The sequence below is a fragment of the Lucilia cuprina genome, chromosome 3 (assembly GCF_022045245.1).
Source record: "Lucilia cuprina isolate Lc7/37 chromosome 3, ASM2204524v1, whole genome shotgun sequence".
Lineage (NCBI taxonomy): Eukaryota > Metazoa > Arthropoda > Insecta > Diptera > Calliphoridae > Lucilia > Lucilia cuprina.
The window spans coordinates 56,567,115-56,584,867 of NC_060951.1; the positions used below are offsets into that span (position 1 = coordinate 56,567,115).

Here is a 17,753-nt window from a genome sequence, read left to right on the forward strand (position 1 = left end):
TAGTCTAGTCTATAGTCTAGTCTATAGTCTAGTCTATAGTCTAGTCTATAGTCTAGTCTATAGTCTAGTCTATAGTCTAGTCTATAGTCTAGTCTATAGTAAAGTCTAGTGTAAACCTTAGAATAGACTCTACACTACTATGTTACTACTAAGAGTGAAAGCTATAACTGCACATACAAACTTACTTTTAAACTATTCTCAATTGGTTACAAGCACTCTCACCAAATTCTCGTTGTCAATTGCTCTTTCTTCTTAATTGTTCGTGAAATTGATGTCATAAATTGGCCTTAATATAAACTAGTAAATACTTAAGTTTAGTTATCATTTCTAACATATATCTTACACAAATAATTATATCAATCAAAAGCTTTAATTTCATCAACTATAGTCTTTTCTCTAAAGATGTAAACCGATAAAGAAATATATTGTTTCATACAAAATCTTCTTAAATACTGAAAAGAATTAAAGAAGATAAGGAAAAACAACAAAAAGAAATCCAAAATCTTTGTTAAACCCTAGAAACAATACAAAACCAATATCCTTTTTTATAGCAAAACTATGACTACAATTGTATCAAATTGTTTACTGGTTTATGAAAGGCAGCAGTAAAGAAGTCTGATATATATGTATGTGTATAATAAATATATGAATATATTTATATATGTATTTATTTCGGCTTTAAGCAAACAAAAACAAAATGGGGGAAAAATTCTTGGAGAAAAATTATGAGAAGAAAAGTCAGGGTTTATTTGTTTTTTGGCTCGATGGTTGGTAGCAAGTTACAAGATGGTGACACAATATTATGAATGAGCCAGGACGAACACCACTAACTACACAAACAAATAAATACCAGTAAGTATTAGATTACAACATCAAAAAGATAAATGGTAAAAACAAGTGTAATGGAACAGATTTTCCTAAAACAAGAAAGAAATATTCTTAAAAATAAGAAGAAAAATCTTATATAATATTTTTAAGGACGAAAATAAAAACAATAAGTACTTATATTTGTTACAAAATATTTTAGCACAATAAAAAACAAACAAATAAACACTCACCTTAGTCAATAATTTAAAGATTAAAGATGTTTAAAGCTGCTTAAAGATGTTTGGATTTTGGATGAATGACACACAAAAATTACAATTTGACACAGAAATTACAGCAACTACATACAGCATTGATGACTAAAAACTTTATTTTTCACAAATTTGTGTTATTTTTTTATTTAAAATTATTTTGTTTTAATTAATATTTAACACTTTTTATTTTAAATTTTTTTATTATATTTTTAATTTTTTTTATTATTATTTATAGATTTTTCTTATTTTTTTTTTTTTATTTATTGACACATTTTTCTTTAATTTTGTTATATTTTCCACTTTTTATTTATTTAATTTTTTTACGTCCTGCTTTTATTTAAATCCTAAATACGGTCTTACAGAACGGTTTATAGACCTAAACTAGTTGCCATTAACGTTGCCTCGTGCATTTAAACTCTTTTATGTTTTCTAATTTTCTATGATTTTATGTGAGGATTTTTATTTTATTTTTTTATTTCCTATTTTTGCCTACTCTTTGATTTGCTTCTACAGTTACAACAAATTTGTTTTTAATATTTTTTTCCTATTTTTTCAAAGTTATCTCTGTCTAACGTAATGTTGTTGTTTTATAGGGATTGGTTTCCTTTCTACTAGTTTCTGTTACTAGGAGATGATGTTGTTTCCTCTGTTTTTTTTTTTTTTTTTTTTTGATTTTTAGTGATTTTTACTCTTTTAAGAAATCAAGAAATAAATAAAACTGTGCAAAAAAAAAACAAAGAGTGTAATGGTACATGTATGGTTTTCAATTGTAAACAAAATAAAACATGTGTTTGTGTGGTTATGTAAGAGAGAGAACGAGAGAGATGTGTTATATAAAGTGACAAAATAGAGAGCGAGAGTTGTATCCTTTGCTGTAAAGAGCTAAAGTGTAGTATTGCAAATAGCAAAATGTGCAAATAACAAAGGATTTGTGTTACAATAAAGAAGAATTTGAATAAAATAAATGGCAGAGTAGGAGCCGGATTGCCAAGTTTGTGGAAGAAATACATAAGTAGTAATTTAGGACAAACGAAAAACTGTTATAGTATCCATAAACGAGATATGACTATTGTCTAGTTCATAGACATATCAAAAGTCTAGTAGACTAGTTTATCAGCAAGAGACTATTTATTAGACTAGTCAATAGACAAATTAATCGTATAATAAATAGACTAGACAGTAGACTAGTACCTTGACTGATTTGTCAACTTGTTTATAGATTGGACAAAATTCTAGCTCAAACTAATCAATAAACTAATGTTTAAATTAGGAGAGGCTAGTCAATGAACCAATAGTGAACAGACTAGGCCACTTTTTTATGGACTCGTCAAAATACTAGACAGTAGACAAGTCATTAGACTATACTATTCAATAGATTAGTGATAAAAATAGTCATTAGACATTTTATAAAACTAATCAATTGGCAATCAAGCATTGACATCAGTCTAGTCATTTAACTAATTCAAAGACTGGTCAAAAGACTAGTTAATAGACTATTTAATAGACTACACTTTTTAGCCAATTGATAAGTCTGGTGACTAGTCTTTTGACTTACCATTATACTAGCCATTGGACTGGACTTATCAATTAACAAATTAATAGATTACTTATTAGTTTAGTCAATAAACTAGTCATTAGATTGGATTAATCAATAGGCTTATCAATAGACTAATCGATAGACTACTCATTAGTTTAGTCAATACATTAGTCATTAGACTAATTCTTAAACTGATCAATATACTAATCAATACACTAGACACTATACAAATCATTAGCTAGTCATTAGATTAATTAATAGACTAGTCCATTGTCATTCCTCTGGGACCAATTTTCAAAACAACAGACAGCCGGATGGAGAGCTGTTGTTTAATCAATACCAAAAAACTTAGACACAGACGGACATAATTTGATCATCTTAAAATGTCAAACTAATCATTAGACTAGTCTTTAAACTGATCAGTAGACTAGTCACTAGACCAATCATAAGCTACTCACTTTATAATTAAATAGAGTAGTCCATTGTCATCCCCCTTAACAACTCTATTCTGGTCACTATCTTCAAAACATCAGACTTCCAGATGGACAGATGTTTCCTAATCAATATCAAATACTGAGATACAGACGGACATAATACTAATCGTCTTAGTATTTTACAAGAAGTGTAAAACTCAGCCAAAGTCTTAAGTTTTTAAAATGAAGATTTAAATCCCTTCCCCTCACTTCATTTTATATATAAATTGTTTTTGTTTTTTTAAATTTGTATGAAAATATTTTCAACGCAAGGTGAAGTGTTTTACAAAATAAGGGGGTTATTTCTTAATTTCCAAAGCAAACAAAAATCACTAAAAATCTCACAAAACCAGCTAAATTAGCCTTACTGAGAGCTTCAATGCAAATTAAAGACTCTTAATACTCTTAAGAGATAAAGATAAAAAATCAAAGCAAAACTGCGCAATATTATCTTTAAAAAAGGCAATAGATGGTTAAAAACATTACAAAATAACTAATAATAAGAAAATGAAAACTTAAAAATAAAACTAAAATAGCTAACAAACTATAAAGCTTTTTAAAAAAGTATAAAACATAAACATTTTCTACCTTTATAAAAATCTCCCTTAAATAAACAAAAATTTAATAACAAAACACTACCCTACCTCCCCTTTAACAGCAACAACAAGAAAACTCACTCATTTGCAAAACAATTACTCTGCACTTACTCTTACGCTTTTGCTCACTAATCAATTAAGTACTATACGCTGTAACAACTCACCTTACAACTTGTTTAGTGTTGAGTATGTTATATGTTGTTGTTGTTGTAGGTTTTTACTTTATTTATACAACACTACTCTTCTTCTTTTATTATAGATATTATTATTTTTTTTATTTTATTTTGGTGGGTGGGTGAATTTTAACACAACCCTCTGGTTTAAAGGTATTATTTGTATGTTATTTTTTATACACATACATATATGTAGTTAGGTATGTGTTTGTTATTTACGTGGCGGTTGTTATTGTAGTTGTTCGAACCAATTAAAGTTTTATTAAATAGAAAGGCAAAAAAATATTCGATTTTTTGTTTTTTTTTTTTTTTTTTGTAAATTACACCACTAGATAAGGTTTAGTTTATTTTCTTTTCATTTAACCGGAAATGAAACATTTTAAATTCGTTTGTTTTTCTTTAATTTTGTTTCATTTTTTTTTTGTCTATTTTCTTGACGTATTTTCTTTAGTTAACGTTTACGTGTTAGATTTGTTAGTAAAATATTCGTTTAATTTTTTATTTTAGTTATTTTCGCGTATATTTTCTGTTGTTGTTATAGTTGTGGTGTTGAATGAATGAACTACGACGACAATCTGTAATGAAAACGAAAGGAAATAATTTGTTAGATTTTAATCAATTTCAAGTTGCGTGGTGTTTGTTTGCTAAATGATAATAACTTAAATTAAAAAAAGAAAGCTGTCTATTAATACTATAAATGTTTGGAGTGGTTTTAAAAGGTTTTAGTAGTTTTAAACAAAAAAAAAATAGCAATTTACTATTCGTTATATAATAAGTCCTTGTAATGGAGTGGTTTGTTAATGCCTAAAACAATCCAAAATTTTAAACAGCCCTTTTTAAAGGCAACATAAGAAAATCGATTAAAAAGTGCAAGTTATTAAATATTGTAAGGAAGCATTCGTACCCAATTTCTTTCCGAGAGACAATTAATGACAAAGCCCTTCTGAGGAGGTGGTACCTGTTGATTTGTAGCCCGCATTGAAAGAAATATTTGGTAGCCACTTCAACATGCATAGGCTTTTAACGAAAAATCTCTTATATTTTGAAATCTTTCCTGATTTTTTAGAAGAACAACTTTTAAAGAAAGGAATTAAAACATTTCCCTTTATCACAGAGTCCTTTACATTTTTTCATTTGGATTTCAACCACAATTACTTTATGATTCTTAGATGTTGGGCCTTCAAAAATATCCCCAATATAACCCTTTTTTAACAATTAGTTCACCTTGTACCAGATGACGAACTCAGTTTAGAAGTAAGACACCTCTTTGTTCAGGAATTGTAATAACACCTTGGGTGAACAATAAAAGAGAATACTCTAGGCTTATCATTTGCATTTCAGAATGTTAAAGTCTGGCACTACAACTATAAGTAAGAAGCTAATCCACTTTAGGGATTCAAAGGGTGTCAAATAGTTCATAATATTCCCTATAAAAGAAAATCTAAAATTAAACCTAAAAGATAATAATTGATAGATTCATTTATAGTCTACAATTTATAGATTCTGGACAACCTGAGTATTAATCATCGTTAGTTAGAAATAAACTCTAGGTCTATAATAGAAAACCAAATAATATGAAATTTTGCGGATATTTTTACCAATCTAATCTCTTCTCCTTTATGAACAGTAAACTGAAGCAAAACATTAACACAGAAGAAAATAATCTGTAGAAAATAATCTGTACCGTAATTGATACAATCCGTTATCAGTTTGTTTACATTTAGACAACGGATGTGCATAAAATTTAGATTTCGACAACTAATTGTTGCAGTTTTGACAACGTATATAGTTTGAGAACGAATATTATTGAAAAATTATAAACACTTTATCAATTCGATTACACTTTATAATATTTTGGCAATGCATGGTGATAATTTCGACAACGAATCGTTGTCATTTCGACAAGGCAACATTCTGTTCGACAACATAGTATTGTCACATGGTAACACATTTATATTTTTGGTTAACTTCGTTTCCTTTTTACTTTTGTTGATGTTGCTTTAACAACAACATACTTTTTTCAATAACGAATGTTATTGAAAAATTATGAACTTTTTGGTGTTAAATGTGTAACCGATTCAGTATCTAGTCTGAACCCTCATATTTGTTGCAGGGATTAGGAAACTAATAGAGCAGATATGTACAAATTTTGCAAATAAGATCATTGACATACTTGCAACCTTTGGAAAGCAAATGTTCGGACTAACAATAGGGGATTGGCATCTCCCCTATGAATTGAGTACAAAATAGGGAAACTTTTAGAGTTGTAATCTTAAAATTTATCATGTGTAACATAAAGAGAAAATAGGTAAATTTGCAATTGCTATTGGGGCTGATAAAGTAAATGCAAAAGTTTACCCCCGTATTCATAAAGACATTAAGTGCTTATCTTAAGTTTATTGAGCACATTTTCCATGCAAAATTCCTACAATAAACCATCAATAACTTTAAAAAGCATTTATAAATATAAGGGTTAGGTTCTATTATTTTGCCTAGTGGCAAACATTAGTAGAAGCTTATATTAACAATCGTTAATAAAGTTGGGAACACTTACATATGTTACATTAATTAAAAATGTTTAACATTAAACAATTTTACCTTAATATTCTCGTATTTATTTATTTACAAACAATAATATTTTGCCATAAAAATACAACAATTTAATATGATTTATTTTACAAGCAAACATTTATTAGACCGTTATTTAGCATTTACGTATGTATATGTGAAAATTAATCAAACACATATGTTTACCGTTAATATCGTTTCGAAAATCATTAGAGCGTTAAAAATAAAACTTGTGCGTACAAATTCGGAAAATTACACAACGCGATCAAAAGTGCCGTGAGAATTAAAAGAAACGAGAAATGAAGGGAAAAACGATCACTCATGAATGTAAATTCAACATCACTTTATTAAAATGAACTAATTTTCAGGTTCGTTTTTTTCTCTCTTCATAAACACAAATAGAAAAAATATACAAAATTTATTTAATTAAAAAATGATTTGTCATGTAAAATTTGACAGCTAAATGAAATTGTTTGACATTTTTTTCTTTTTATCTTTCTTTTTATCTTTATTTAATTTTTTGCAGTGATTTGAAAGATTCGGGCAGATTGTAAAACTGGGTAATGTTGTTAGAAGGTGGTGATCATTGTATAGTTGTACAGCTGTTGCTTTTATTTTTTGTATTATTAGGGTTTAGGTTTTTTTTATTCATTCATAGATTTTATTTATGTTTTATTAATTGAAAACAATTTTTAAAGTATTTTTTTAGAACTTTCATAATTTGTTATTAATCGTAATATTTGATATATTAATTGTTATTAAATATAAATTTTATTTTTTAAGTTATATTTGTTGTTTTAGAAATTTCTTTCAATCTTTTAAAGATGTTTTTTAAATAATTTATTTTATTTTTTTGTATATTGAATATTTTTTTTATTATTTTATAATAGTGATTAAAATTTCATTTAGCATATAAAATAATGTATGAGTTAGAAACTATTTTTTCTTTAACATTTTTCTTTTTCAAAATAATTTGTGCATTTAATATTAATTTTTAAAATAATTTTTTAATTAAGTTGTGTTCACTTTTTTAAATTTATTTATTATTTTTAATTTCTGAAGAAATATTTATTTTATTATTATTGAGTAGAATATATAATTTTTTGTTAAATAGGCTTTATTTTTCATTCTACTCGGAAGTTTTTAACAAGCTAAAAGAAAAATAAATAAAATTAATTAAAAATCTTTTTCAAAAACCTTAAAATTGCTTTAATAAGGATATTTCAAAGGTTTAGAAACAAAGGCAGCAATCTTCTTTTTTATGGAAAACTTTATTTTTAAAAATATTACAGTTATGGTTTAGTTTTTCTAAGTTTCCAACAAAAGTACTTGGTAATGGGTAGCTCTTAAATAACTACTTACTTTGCAATTACTACTACAGACCGTCTAATCAGGTATGTAAGCACTTAAGTTTGAGTTTTACCGTTTTAAATTGTATATATTTTGATTCTATAACAAAACTACTTTTTAAGTAATTATTTAAGTAGTTATTTGTAAGCGAGCCTGGAAAGTCTCCAAACTCTTTACATAGAGTTTCTTTAGCTTCTCAATGTATGGTTCTCCTCGCTTATTATAAGAAAATGTAAAGCAAATTTAAAACCATCTCATTTAAAAATTTACTCGCATATGAAATAAAGATTGCTGCCTTATATTGACTACTCTCTGAAACAGTATGTTCACTAGTATGTGGAATAGTCAACTGCTTAGTCTGCGGACAAGCCTAGTGTCTAGTCTAGTACCTAGTCTGTGGACTAGTATATTGACTAGTCTATTAACTAATCTGCGGACTAGTTTATTAACTAGTCTGTAGACTAGTCTATTGACTGGTTTGTGAACTAGTCTACTGACTTGTCTGTAGCCAGTCTAATGACTAGGCTACTGACTAGTCTACTGACAAGCCTATTGACTAGTCTACTGACAAGTCTATTGACTAGTCTACTGGCAAGTCTATTGACTAGTCTGTTGACTAATCTGTGGACTAGTCTGTGAACTAGTATATTAACTAGTCTTTGGACAAATCTACTGACTAATCTATTGAGTCAGTAGACTAGTCGGTAAACTAGTATATTGACTAGTCGGTAAACTAGTATATTGACTAGTCTTGGGACAAGTCCACAGACTTGTCTATGGACTAGTATTGATTAGACGCTTGACTTGCCTATTTACAAGACAATAGAAATGCCCATTAACTTTCCTATGGACCAGACTATTGACTAATAAATAAATTAGTCTATTGACTAAAAGTTTATAAAAGTAATTAATATGTCATGAAGTTACGTGGTGTTTTTCGATGCCAAAAAGTACTAAAAAACTAAATAATTACTGAATTTACTATGTCTGACATTGAACAACCCATTGCTGAAGCTTTTGAACACAACTTTAAACATCATAATAACTACAGATTTTTCTTTAAATATTTAATGATAATAATGAAAAATGTATTCGAAACGTAAGATATTTGTCCAATTCACAATCGATGTCGTGTCGTTGTAGCATTGTATGTCATAAAAATTTTTCAAACAAAAACAAATCAATAATAAAAAATACGATATACTACAGTACAACCTTACAACACCGATTGTGAACTGGACAATTGTATGTGAAGTTTATTCGGCCACTTGTTGCAATATCTGTTCAAAATTATTAAGAAAGATGTGTTAGGCTTTCCACATCCCAACAAATTGGTCCTATAGTTACCTTAAAGTACCAATCGCATCGGATTAACTTTTTGAGTCGATTTAGCTATGTCCATCTGTTATCCACGTATGGCTTGTGTGCACGATACTGGTCGCGATTTTCCAAATAATTTTATGAAATTTGCCACAAACTCTTATTTCGACCTAAGGACGAACCTAATACCCATAAAACCGCATCCCCTAAATAGAGCTTTTAAGCAAATATATGTTTATAGAAGTTTAAATCAGACTCCATGCAAACGGACTTTAAATTTGTTAATTATCTCAATAAATCGAGTTTCAGTTTGTCTTGAGAATCACATATGAACATTAAACAAACTTGTTAAGCATTTTCTGTCCAGGCTGCAAGCAAGAATTTCAACAAGTGTCCTAGTGAAAGTGCTTATTGATATCAGAAGAAAGTACAAACAAACATAAATATATAAAGAGTTAAATTTTTGAAAGATTTTTCCTTAAAAACATGAATTAATTTTTAATTTTAAAATTATTTGCAAAATATTAGAAAATATATATTTTTTTAAAATTTATTCTTCTAATATAATTTGTAGCTCTAGTATTTTTATATATAACATTTTAACCTTATATAATTAATTTTTATGTTATTTTGTTCAGGAGTTAATATTTTATAAATTAATTAGAAATATATAAAAAAATTTATAAATTTTTATTTTATTTTTCTTCACAAAAATATTTTCTATTTCTATCATAATTTATAAATTTATGAGTTTTTCTTTATTTGAATAATTTTCTGTTGTTGAGAATTTATGAAAATTATTAATATTTTCTTCATATACATACATACATACATATATGTGTAAATTTGTTGTTTTAGTTAATTTATAGCTGGACAGTTCAATATGACGCACATCAAGATTTTGTTTGTTAAAATAAAAAAAATAAAAAATAAAATTATATGAAAAGGTTTGTGTGCTTGTTTTTTCTAAAGATTTAATTAAATTAAATTGTTTGTGATTTGACACAAAGTTAAATAAGTAGTAATAACAACAATTTCTTCTAATTTATAGAAAAATAATAATCTTTGTTGTTATTTATATTTAATATTATACTAACCAATATTTTTGTTATTATAATTTATCAAATTGTTAAATTCCCTTAAAATGTCTACATAGAAAACGTGATAAGCAAAGAGTGTCATTTCATTAACACCTTTTGTCAAAGTGACAAAAAAAGTTATTGATTCGATTTGTTTGATAAATATTGTTTTTAACCAAAATTCTATAGATTTATAATTATTTATGAGTCGTATATTAAATTAAAACATACTTAAGAGAAAAAATATGTATTTCCAAATCCATTGAGTTTATTTATTTTTATTTATGTAGGTGCGTTTCACATAAAAGTTTGTCACTTTGTTTTGAGAAGCAACAGTTATAAAACTTAATTTTTGGGGGGAATTTTGTTTTCCAAAGGAGAAAAAAACATAAACAATAATTTTCCAACCCCTGCTTATCAGAGTAACTTTAGCAGTTGTATTTTATACGTTTATTTTTCATCATTACAAACACATGTAATATATTTGAATATATTTTTCTTTCGAACTTGACTTTGCATATAATAGATACATAAATTTACACTAAACTTATTATATATTAACTTTATTTTTAGTATATTAATTTTCAAACACTTTATTTACGTTAATATGTACTTTTTTAATTTTTTATTATTTTTTTAAATTGTAAAAGAAATTTTTTATTTTTTGTTTTATTCAAGTATATTTTTCAATTGTATTTCCAAAAAAAAATCGTTTTATTTTTTCCATTGCCACAAACAATACGCGCGCCGTTATACGTTTAAAAACACTTTGGTCTTTCTACCCCGACGTTCGAAAGTACGCTGTTTGGTTTTGTTGCATTCATATCATTTGTTTACTTGATTTTAGCACAGAACATCAGTGAAAAAATCAGTTTTTCTTGATTTTCACTCAAATTTACACTCAGTTGTAGTAGTAATTGAGTTTTATTTTGGGGAGAGTATAGAATAAAAGATTCTCTGTGTGCTGTGCGTAGCTCTTTAACATTAACCGTTAGATTTTTAAGAGATCTGAGTTACTGACAGGAAATTGTTGAGTGGCAGCAGTAACTTCCGTTAAGAAGAGTAACATTTACAGAACAATAAAAAAATAGAAAGGGTATTTTTCAAAGTAAATGGAAAATTAGTTATTTAGATAGATAGATAGATAGATAGATAGATAGATAGATAGATAGATAGATAGATAGATAGATAGATAGATAGATAGATAGATAGATAGATAGATAGTTAGATAGATAGATAGATAGATAGATAGATAGATAGATAGATAGATAGATAGATAGATAGATAGATAGATAGATAGATAGATAGATAGATAGATAGATAGATAGATAGATAGATAGATAGATCAACATTATGAGATTTTTGCAAGGAATTTACATTTTGTTCCAATATTTTCCAAAACCGCTCTCAATCCATAACTTCTTTACATTTTTGTATTATATCAACATTTTTGAATTTTATTTTCTATTTTATTTAGCATTGCAATTTCGTTTTCCACAATTCCCCTAACAATAACTCCATTTCTCGCTTATTACATTTGGCAGCTAATATTCAATACATTTCCTACCTTTTTAACATGAATGTGTCAACACTAACATGCAATTAACATGCTTATGACAACTTCACTTTTTAACACACACACACTTGCTAACATTATTATTTGCTTTGACAATACGACACATTTTCCCGCTCTTACAAAACAAATTCATTTATGTATTTGCTTGCAATTTTACTTATTTCTTTAACAACGTTTATTTTATGTAAAAACATTTGCTGCTTGAAAATTATTATCACATTTTATAAATGACATATTTGACTAAAGTTTTATGAATTGTTATTTATTGTAGTTTTTATATTTCCCTACATATTTAAATAATAAAACCGGCGTATTCGTTTTTGCAATTTAGTTTTTTTAAATAGTCCGATTAATTAAATGTCAAATGGATGCAATTCATAGTGAATGATTATTCTTATTAGACACAATATTGGTGTTGCCAACTTTAGGTAAGAATTTTGAAATAAATAGAGGAAATGCAAAAACAAACGAAAATAATTAAAAGGTGTGTTACATAAAAGTGGTCTTTTTAAATAAAAACGTTTTTTTTTTAAATAAGAGTTTTGTTTGTAATAAGGGGGTTAGTAATTATTTAACAAAAATGTTTGAAACATTACTAAATTTGCCTCTTAATTTCATTTCACATGATATTAATACCTCATATCATTCCAGTTCTTTAAAATTAATTTATTTATCCTAGACCGAACTCAACATATATTGAAACCAGGACATTTAAAATGTTATCTACAAAGAAAACAAATATTTTTTTGTAATATTGTAAAAACTTAAATATTTACAGGCCAATGATCATATGTATGTATAGTTAGTTAGTTAGTTAGTTAGTTAGTTAGTTAGTTAGTTAGTTAGTTAGTTAGTTAGTTAGTTAGTTAGTTAGTTAGTTAGTTAGTTAGTTAGTTAGTTAGTTAGTTAGTTAGTTTGTTTGTTAGTTAGTTTGTTAGTTAGTTTGAAAGGAGGATGTACATATATACATCAAATCCCAAGAAATACACCTAGGCCTCAGGCCTGTTGTGCGCTCCTTAACTAGTGCTTTAGGTGGGAATCGAACCCACCACCTCCAGTCTACCATACTAGAACTCTAACCACTAACCTACCGGAGGCCACACTAACCTACCGGAGTGAAATTATTTCCACTAATCCCAGTGTTATGGTGTTTTGATTCAAAATATGGAAACAAAAATTTGGTATTACCCACCAATTTTTCACATTTTTAGTTCTAATACCCCAAATATAAAATAGATAAATGAAAATATATATCTAAATTATTAGTAAAATCGAAAAATGTTTATCACTAAACTAAGAGGGGCAAGATCAACATATTGGGAGTATTGGTAAATTTTCTTGAAAGCTAATTAAAATACTAAGATATGTGATGAAAATCATTTTTAAAATAGAATCGATTTGAAATCGACAAAAACGATTTTTTGTATTATTCCACATTGAATTTTTGCGGTTTTTTTATAAAATGTATCATTTTTTTAATTGATTCTCATAAATGAAAAGTATTTTGCTATCAGTGTGGTATTTTGGAAGAAAATAAAACACCATTCCTCAATTCATCACACCTTTTCAAAACGGTCGATTAATTTTGAAACCATTTAAATAAAACTTTAGAAAAATATTAATTATTTTTTTCCGTAATATATGAACAAAATATGCAATATCATCGGTTGCCCCTAAAAATACATAAATGTAAAAAGATTAGATACCGCTTCATTTCGTTGCTCTGTGTAATCCAAAGAAACTTAGTAACCAAAATTGTAGATTATTTGATTGAAAACTCATATATTTGTCTTTGAATGGTTCCAGAAAATTGATTTGCCGTGGTTACTGACTACCACGTAGCCCTGTCACTAATTTTCATTATAAAAAGTTTTAAGAATTTACGATATGAATAGTTTTTTTTTACTTACCGGACAGAATTTTATATCAAAGAAGACTTTATTAGATTTTATTATAATTAATTTTTTTATATTTTAATTGCATTTATTTACATTTTTACTTTTCCCTTTTATTTATTTTATTTTTAAATTACTTTTCTTAACTTCATTTATTTCGCTTTTTTCCTTTCTTCACTTCAACCAACTTTTCAACAAATTAACTAACTCTTCTTTAAAGCAAACACACACACGCACTAATACTTTTACACACTCTAATAAAAAAAACCTCAAATTTCCCGCTATAACACGACAATACATTGCAAAAATTTCTTTAGCGACGTATAACTTTGTAAAAAACATTTGCTGCGTAAAAACTTTTATCACATTTTATTAATCATATATTTAACTATATTTTTATCAACTTTTACTAACACAAACTTTAATTTTACACAAAATATTTAAAAAATAAAACCGGCGTACCCGTTTTTGCAATGCAGTTGCAGTAGATGAAGACGTAAAACTAAATGTCAAAAAGAGATAAATGCATTCACTAACTTTGACATTCCAATAAGAAAACAAATTAAAGTTGGCAATTCTGAGTTAATTTTGTTTTGATTTTATTTATACCGGCACAAAGTATTTCCTTCTAAATGATTTCTCTCATTGATAAAAAAATAATCTTATCATTTAACACAATAATTGTTTTAATATGTTATTATTTATTCTTTGTAAAAAAAACGTGTTTTGACATAATTAATTTCACACAACTTTAGAGCTTAAATGGCAAACATTGAAAATGCTTAAGAAAACGAAATTATTCTTCATTGAAAAACATATCTAATAAATCCATTTTAGTTAATTGATCACCCTCCAAACGCACCACACTCTTCCAGCGCACTAAAGTAGGAATGACCATAAGTTTTATATTGGAATCATGACGGAAAGGATTTTTCATGTCTTTCCAGCTACATAAAAAACAATAAACACTAACTTTTAAAGCACAAATTTAAATAAATAATTAATGTAACTTACAAAGGCCTATCACCCACATCTACGGTAAGTAAAATAGATTCCGGAGTGGCAAATTTCTCTACAGCCTCATCCACGAAAGGTTGAGCTAAAGAAAAACTTTTTATTTTCTTCCAACTTTCTTTAAAAGATCACTGTTCTTACCATCATTGCAATCGGGACACCAGCTAACACCATTACTATCTTTTTCTCCAGTAAAGTAAATATACAATTGAGTATTTTTATCTTTGTACAATTCCTCCACGGATTTTTGATAACCTTCAAAGCCTTTAGTATATTCTTTGCGCACCATGTTGTTTACACCTTAATAGCAGTTGCTTAACTGGTTTATCTGTTTATTAATCAAGTGATTTTTAATATTTTATTACACTACCTTGATTGATTAACTATTTTGTGATAAAATTAATACTAATATTAGAAATATAATAAATGAAAAACAAAATAGCAAAAAAAGCCGGAGATTTTTGTGTAGTTGTCACTTTGAACAGCTGTTTAGTCAATGCAATATTGCCAACTAATTATTTTTTAGAAACAGAGTTGAAATATGGTAAAAAGCAGATATTTACCGTTAGAATTTAAATTATGATTTTAATTAATTAACTTTAAAGAAAAATAATTTATAACAGATTTTTTGTAAATTATACAAATTTAGAAATTACTTCCTTCATATAATGTAGAAGTGAACTAGAACTGAACTAGAACTAAACTAGAACTGACGTAGAACTGAACTAGAACTGAACTAGAACTGAACTAGAACTGAACTAGAACTGAACTAGAACTGAACTAGAACTGAACTAGAACTGAACTAGAACTGAACTAGAACTGAACTAGAACTGAACTAGAACTGAACTAGAACTGAACTAGAACTGAACTATAATTGAACTAGAACTGAACTAGAACTGAACTAGAACTGAACTAGAACTGAACTAGAATTGAACTAGAACTGAACTAGAACTGAACTAAAACTAATCTGGAACTTAACTTGAAATGAACTAAAATTTTTCAAACCCTAGGGTTTTAAGCTTAAAATCTTGCCTTATATGGGTTAAAAAAGAAAATTTGGCCTACATATTGCATAACACTACATAAACTTGAACCTCGATTTCAAGTTCAAAAAACAAGCTGAAGTATGACCCCGCAGTAAAATGCTTTTAAAGCAAAAATGTTCACACAACCAAAACAATAAACTATAATTAAAAACAAAACAATTTTAATAAGAAATTCTTGAAAAATCAGCAAATAAATCTTGATATTAAAAATGCATTTAAATAAACAAAACTTAAGGGAAATTCTAAACAATTAGACAGTAAAGAAATTTAATTAACATGGGTAAGATCAAAAATATTAAACGAAAATTTACGTATTATAAAATGTTTTATTTTGCTTATTTTCAGATTTCAAAACCATTTTCTTTTACACATTCATAATTTCAAGCATAATGCTAAGTTGTTGCATTGACATGGCCATTACAAAAATTGCCTATAAGAAACCAATACATTTGAAAGAAAAAACTTTTGGCAAGGATAAAAAGGATATTTTATTAGAAATACAAACCACGGATAGTACTGTATCTTTATTATCAAAAGAAGTAGAAGATGTCATCGCAACAACTCCTTACAGCAAAGATACTTCGACGAACGATTCAAGTGAAACAACATCCAAAGAAGAAACCACCATTACCACTACCGATAATGTTAAAAGCACCCTCAATTCACCACCTGAAGATGATTTCTCCTGTACCTGTGGCATTTTCTTAAGTTCACAATTTATTAAAGGCTCAAGTGAACCACCCAAGGGAGAACCAGCGATATCATCCACCATAGAGCGTTCGTTTGCCTGCAATGCCATTGGTCAGAAACAGTGTCAAACTAAATGTTTGGAACAGGTTTGTGATGGAATAAATATTTTTGTGAGTTAATTTGAAAATTGTTCTTCTTTAGATTGTTCAACATTTACCTAATTCGGCTAATATTTTGTGCGCCTCTTTGGATCGTGATATACGCAAGGAACGGGCTTATTTATTTGTACGCAATTGTAGTAATAAATGGTATAATACTAATTTGGCAGCCGGAAGAGAGTATTGCTGTAAAAATGGTTTACCTTACAGTTGTTCTAAGAAATAAGTGGCTTTCGTTTTTTTAAGTTTAGAGGATTATCTTGTTTTATAGTTTAGTTTTTAAGAATATGAAATAAAAAAATTAATATTGTATGAATATTGATTGGCTATTTTTTGAGTTGATGTATCTCACATATGGAGCCAGTTATAGTACCGCGTTCTTGTTCAGTTCTTATTTAGTTCTAGTTTATATCCAGTTCAGTACTAGTTAGTTCTAAAACAGTTCCAGTTCGGTTATAGTTAAGTTTTTGTTCCGTTCCAGTACTGTTCTAGTTTAGTTCCAGTTCAGTTCTAGTTCAGTTCTAGTTCTAATTCAGTTCTGGTTCAGTTATTGTTCAGTTCTAGTTCAGTTCTAGTTTAGTTCTAGTTCAGTTCTAGTTCAGTTCTAGTTCAGTTCGGGTGCAGTTATAAATCAGTACTAGTTCAGTTCTTGTTCAGTTCTAGTTCAGTTCAGTTCTAGTTCAGTTCTAGTTCAGTTCTAGTTCAGTTCAGTTCTAGTTCAGTTCAGTTCTAGTTCTAGTTCAGTTCTAGTTCAGTTCTAGTTCAATTCTAGTTCTAGTTCAGTTCTAGTTCAGTTCTAGTTCAGTTCTAGTTCAGTTCTAGTTCAGTTCTAGTTAAGTTCCAGTTTAGTTCTATTTCAGTTCAAGTTTAGTTATAGTTCAGTTTTAGTTCAGTTCTGGTTCAGTTATAAATCATTTCTAGTTCAGTTCTTGTTCAGTTCAGTTCTAGTTCAGTTCTAGTTAAGTTCTAGTTAAGTTCTAGTTTAGTTCTATTTCAGTTCTAGTTTAGTTATAGTTCAGTTTTAGTTCAGTTCTAGTTCAGTTCTAGTTCAGTTCTAGTTCAGTTCTAGTTCAGTTCTAGCTCAGTTCTACTCCTGTTCTAGGTCAGTTCTAGTTTAGTGTGGTAGATCGGAGGTGGTGGGTTCGATTACCACCTGAGGCACTGGTTAAGGACCTCACAAAGGATCCACTAGAGGTCTA

General features: G+C 27.7%; 3 protein-coding genes and 1 long non-coding RNA gene across 6 annotated transcripts in view; 1 reads left to right on the forward strand and 3 right to left on the reverse strand.

Moving 5' to 3' along the window:
* LOC111675258 (cAMP-specific 3',5'-cyclic phosphodiesterase-like) overlaps positions 1-3,610 on the reverse strand; it is a 255,235-nt gene extending 251,625 nt beyond the window's left edge. For both annotated transcript variants that reach the window (XM_046946250.1, XM_046946249.1), the window contains exon 1: positions 1,059-3,610. The gene's annotated coding sequence lies outside the window, so the exon portion shown is untranslated. The remainder of the gene's footprint in view (positions 1-1,058) is intronic.
* A 749-nt stretch (positions 3,611-4,359) lies between these two features.
* Positions 4,360-11,591, reverse strand: LOC111675252. The gene is made up of 3 exons (XR_006940213.1): positions 11,553-11,591; positions 10,407-11,222; positions 4,360-4,433 (listed from the first exon to the last, which is right to left on the reverse strand). It is a non-coding gene; the product is annotated as an uncharacterized LOC111675252 (long non-coding RNA).
* Positions 11,592-14,327: 2,736 nt separating this feature from the next.
* Positions 14,328-15,167, reverse strand: LOC111675249 (thioredoxin domain-containing protein 17-like). Of its 2 annotated transcripts, XM_023435980.2 has the most exons (4): positions 15,031-15,167; positions 14,802-14,979; positions 14,661-14,745; positions 14,328-14,593 (listed from the first exon to the last, which is right to left on the reverse strand). In XM_023435980.2, exons 2-4 carry the CDS (start codon positions 14,947-14,949, stop codon positions 14,443-14,445), a joined length of 384 nt encoding a protein of 127 aa, XP_023291748.1. In that variant the 5' UTR covers positions 14,950-14,979; positions 15,031-15,167; the 3' UTR covers positions 14,328-14,442. The 2 variants fall into 2 exon arrangements, with proteins under 2 accessions (XP_023291748.1, XP_023291746.1); XM_023435978.2 differs by having other exon boundaries at positions 14,802-15,128.
* A 707-nt stretch (positions 15,168-15,874) lies between these two features.
* LOC111675263 (follicle cell protein 3C-1) lies at positions 15,875-16,826 on the forward strand. The gene is made up of 3 exons (XM_023436000.2): positions 15,875-15,986; positions 16,052-16,542; positions 16,598-16,826. Exons 1-3 carry the CDS (start codon positions 15,983-15,985, stop codon positions 16,778-16,780), a joined length of 678 nt encoding a protein of 225 aa, XP_023291768.2. The 5' UTR covers positions 15,875-15,982; the 3' UTR covers positions 16,781-16,826.
* Positions 16,827-17,753: the final 927 nt, after the last annotated feature.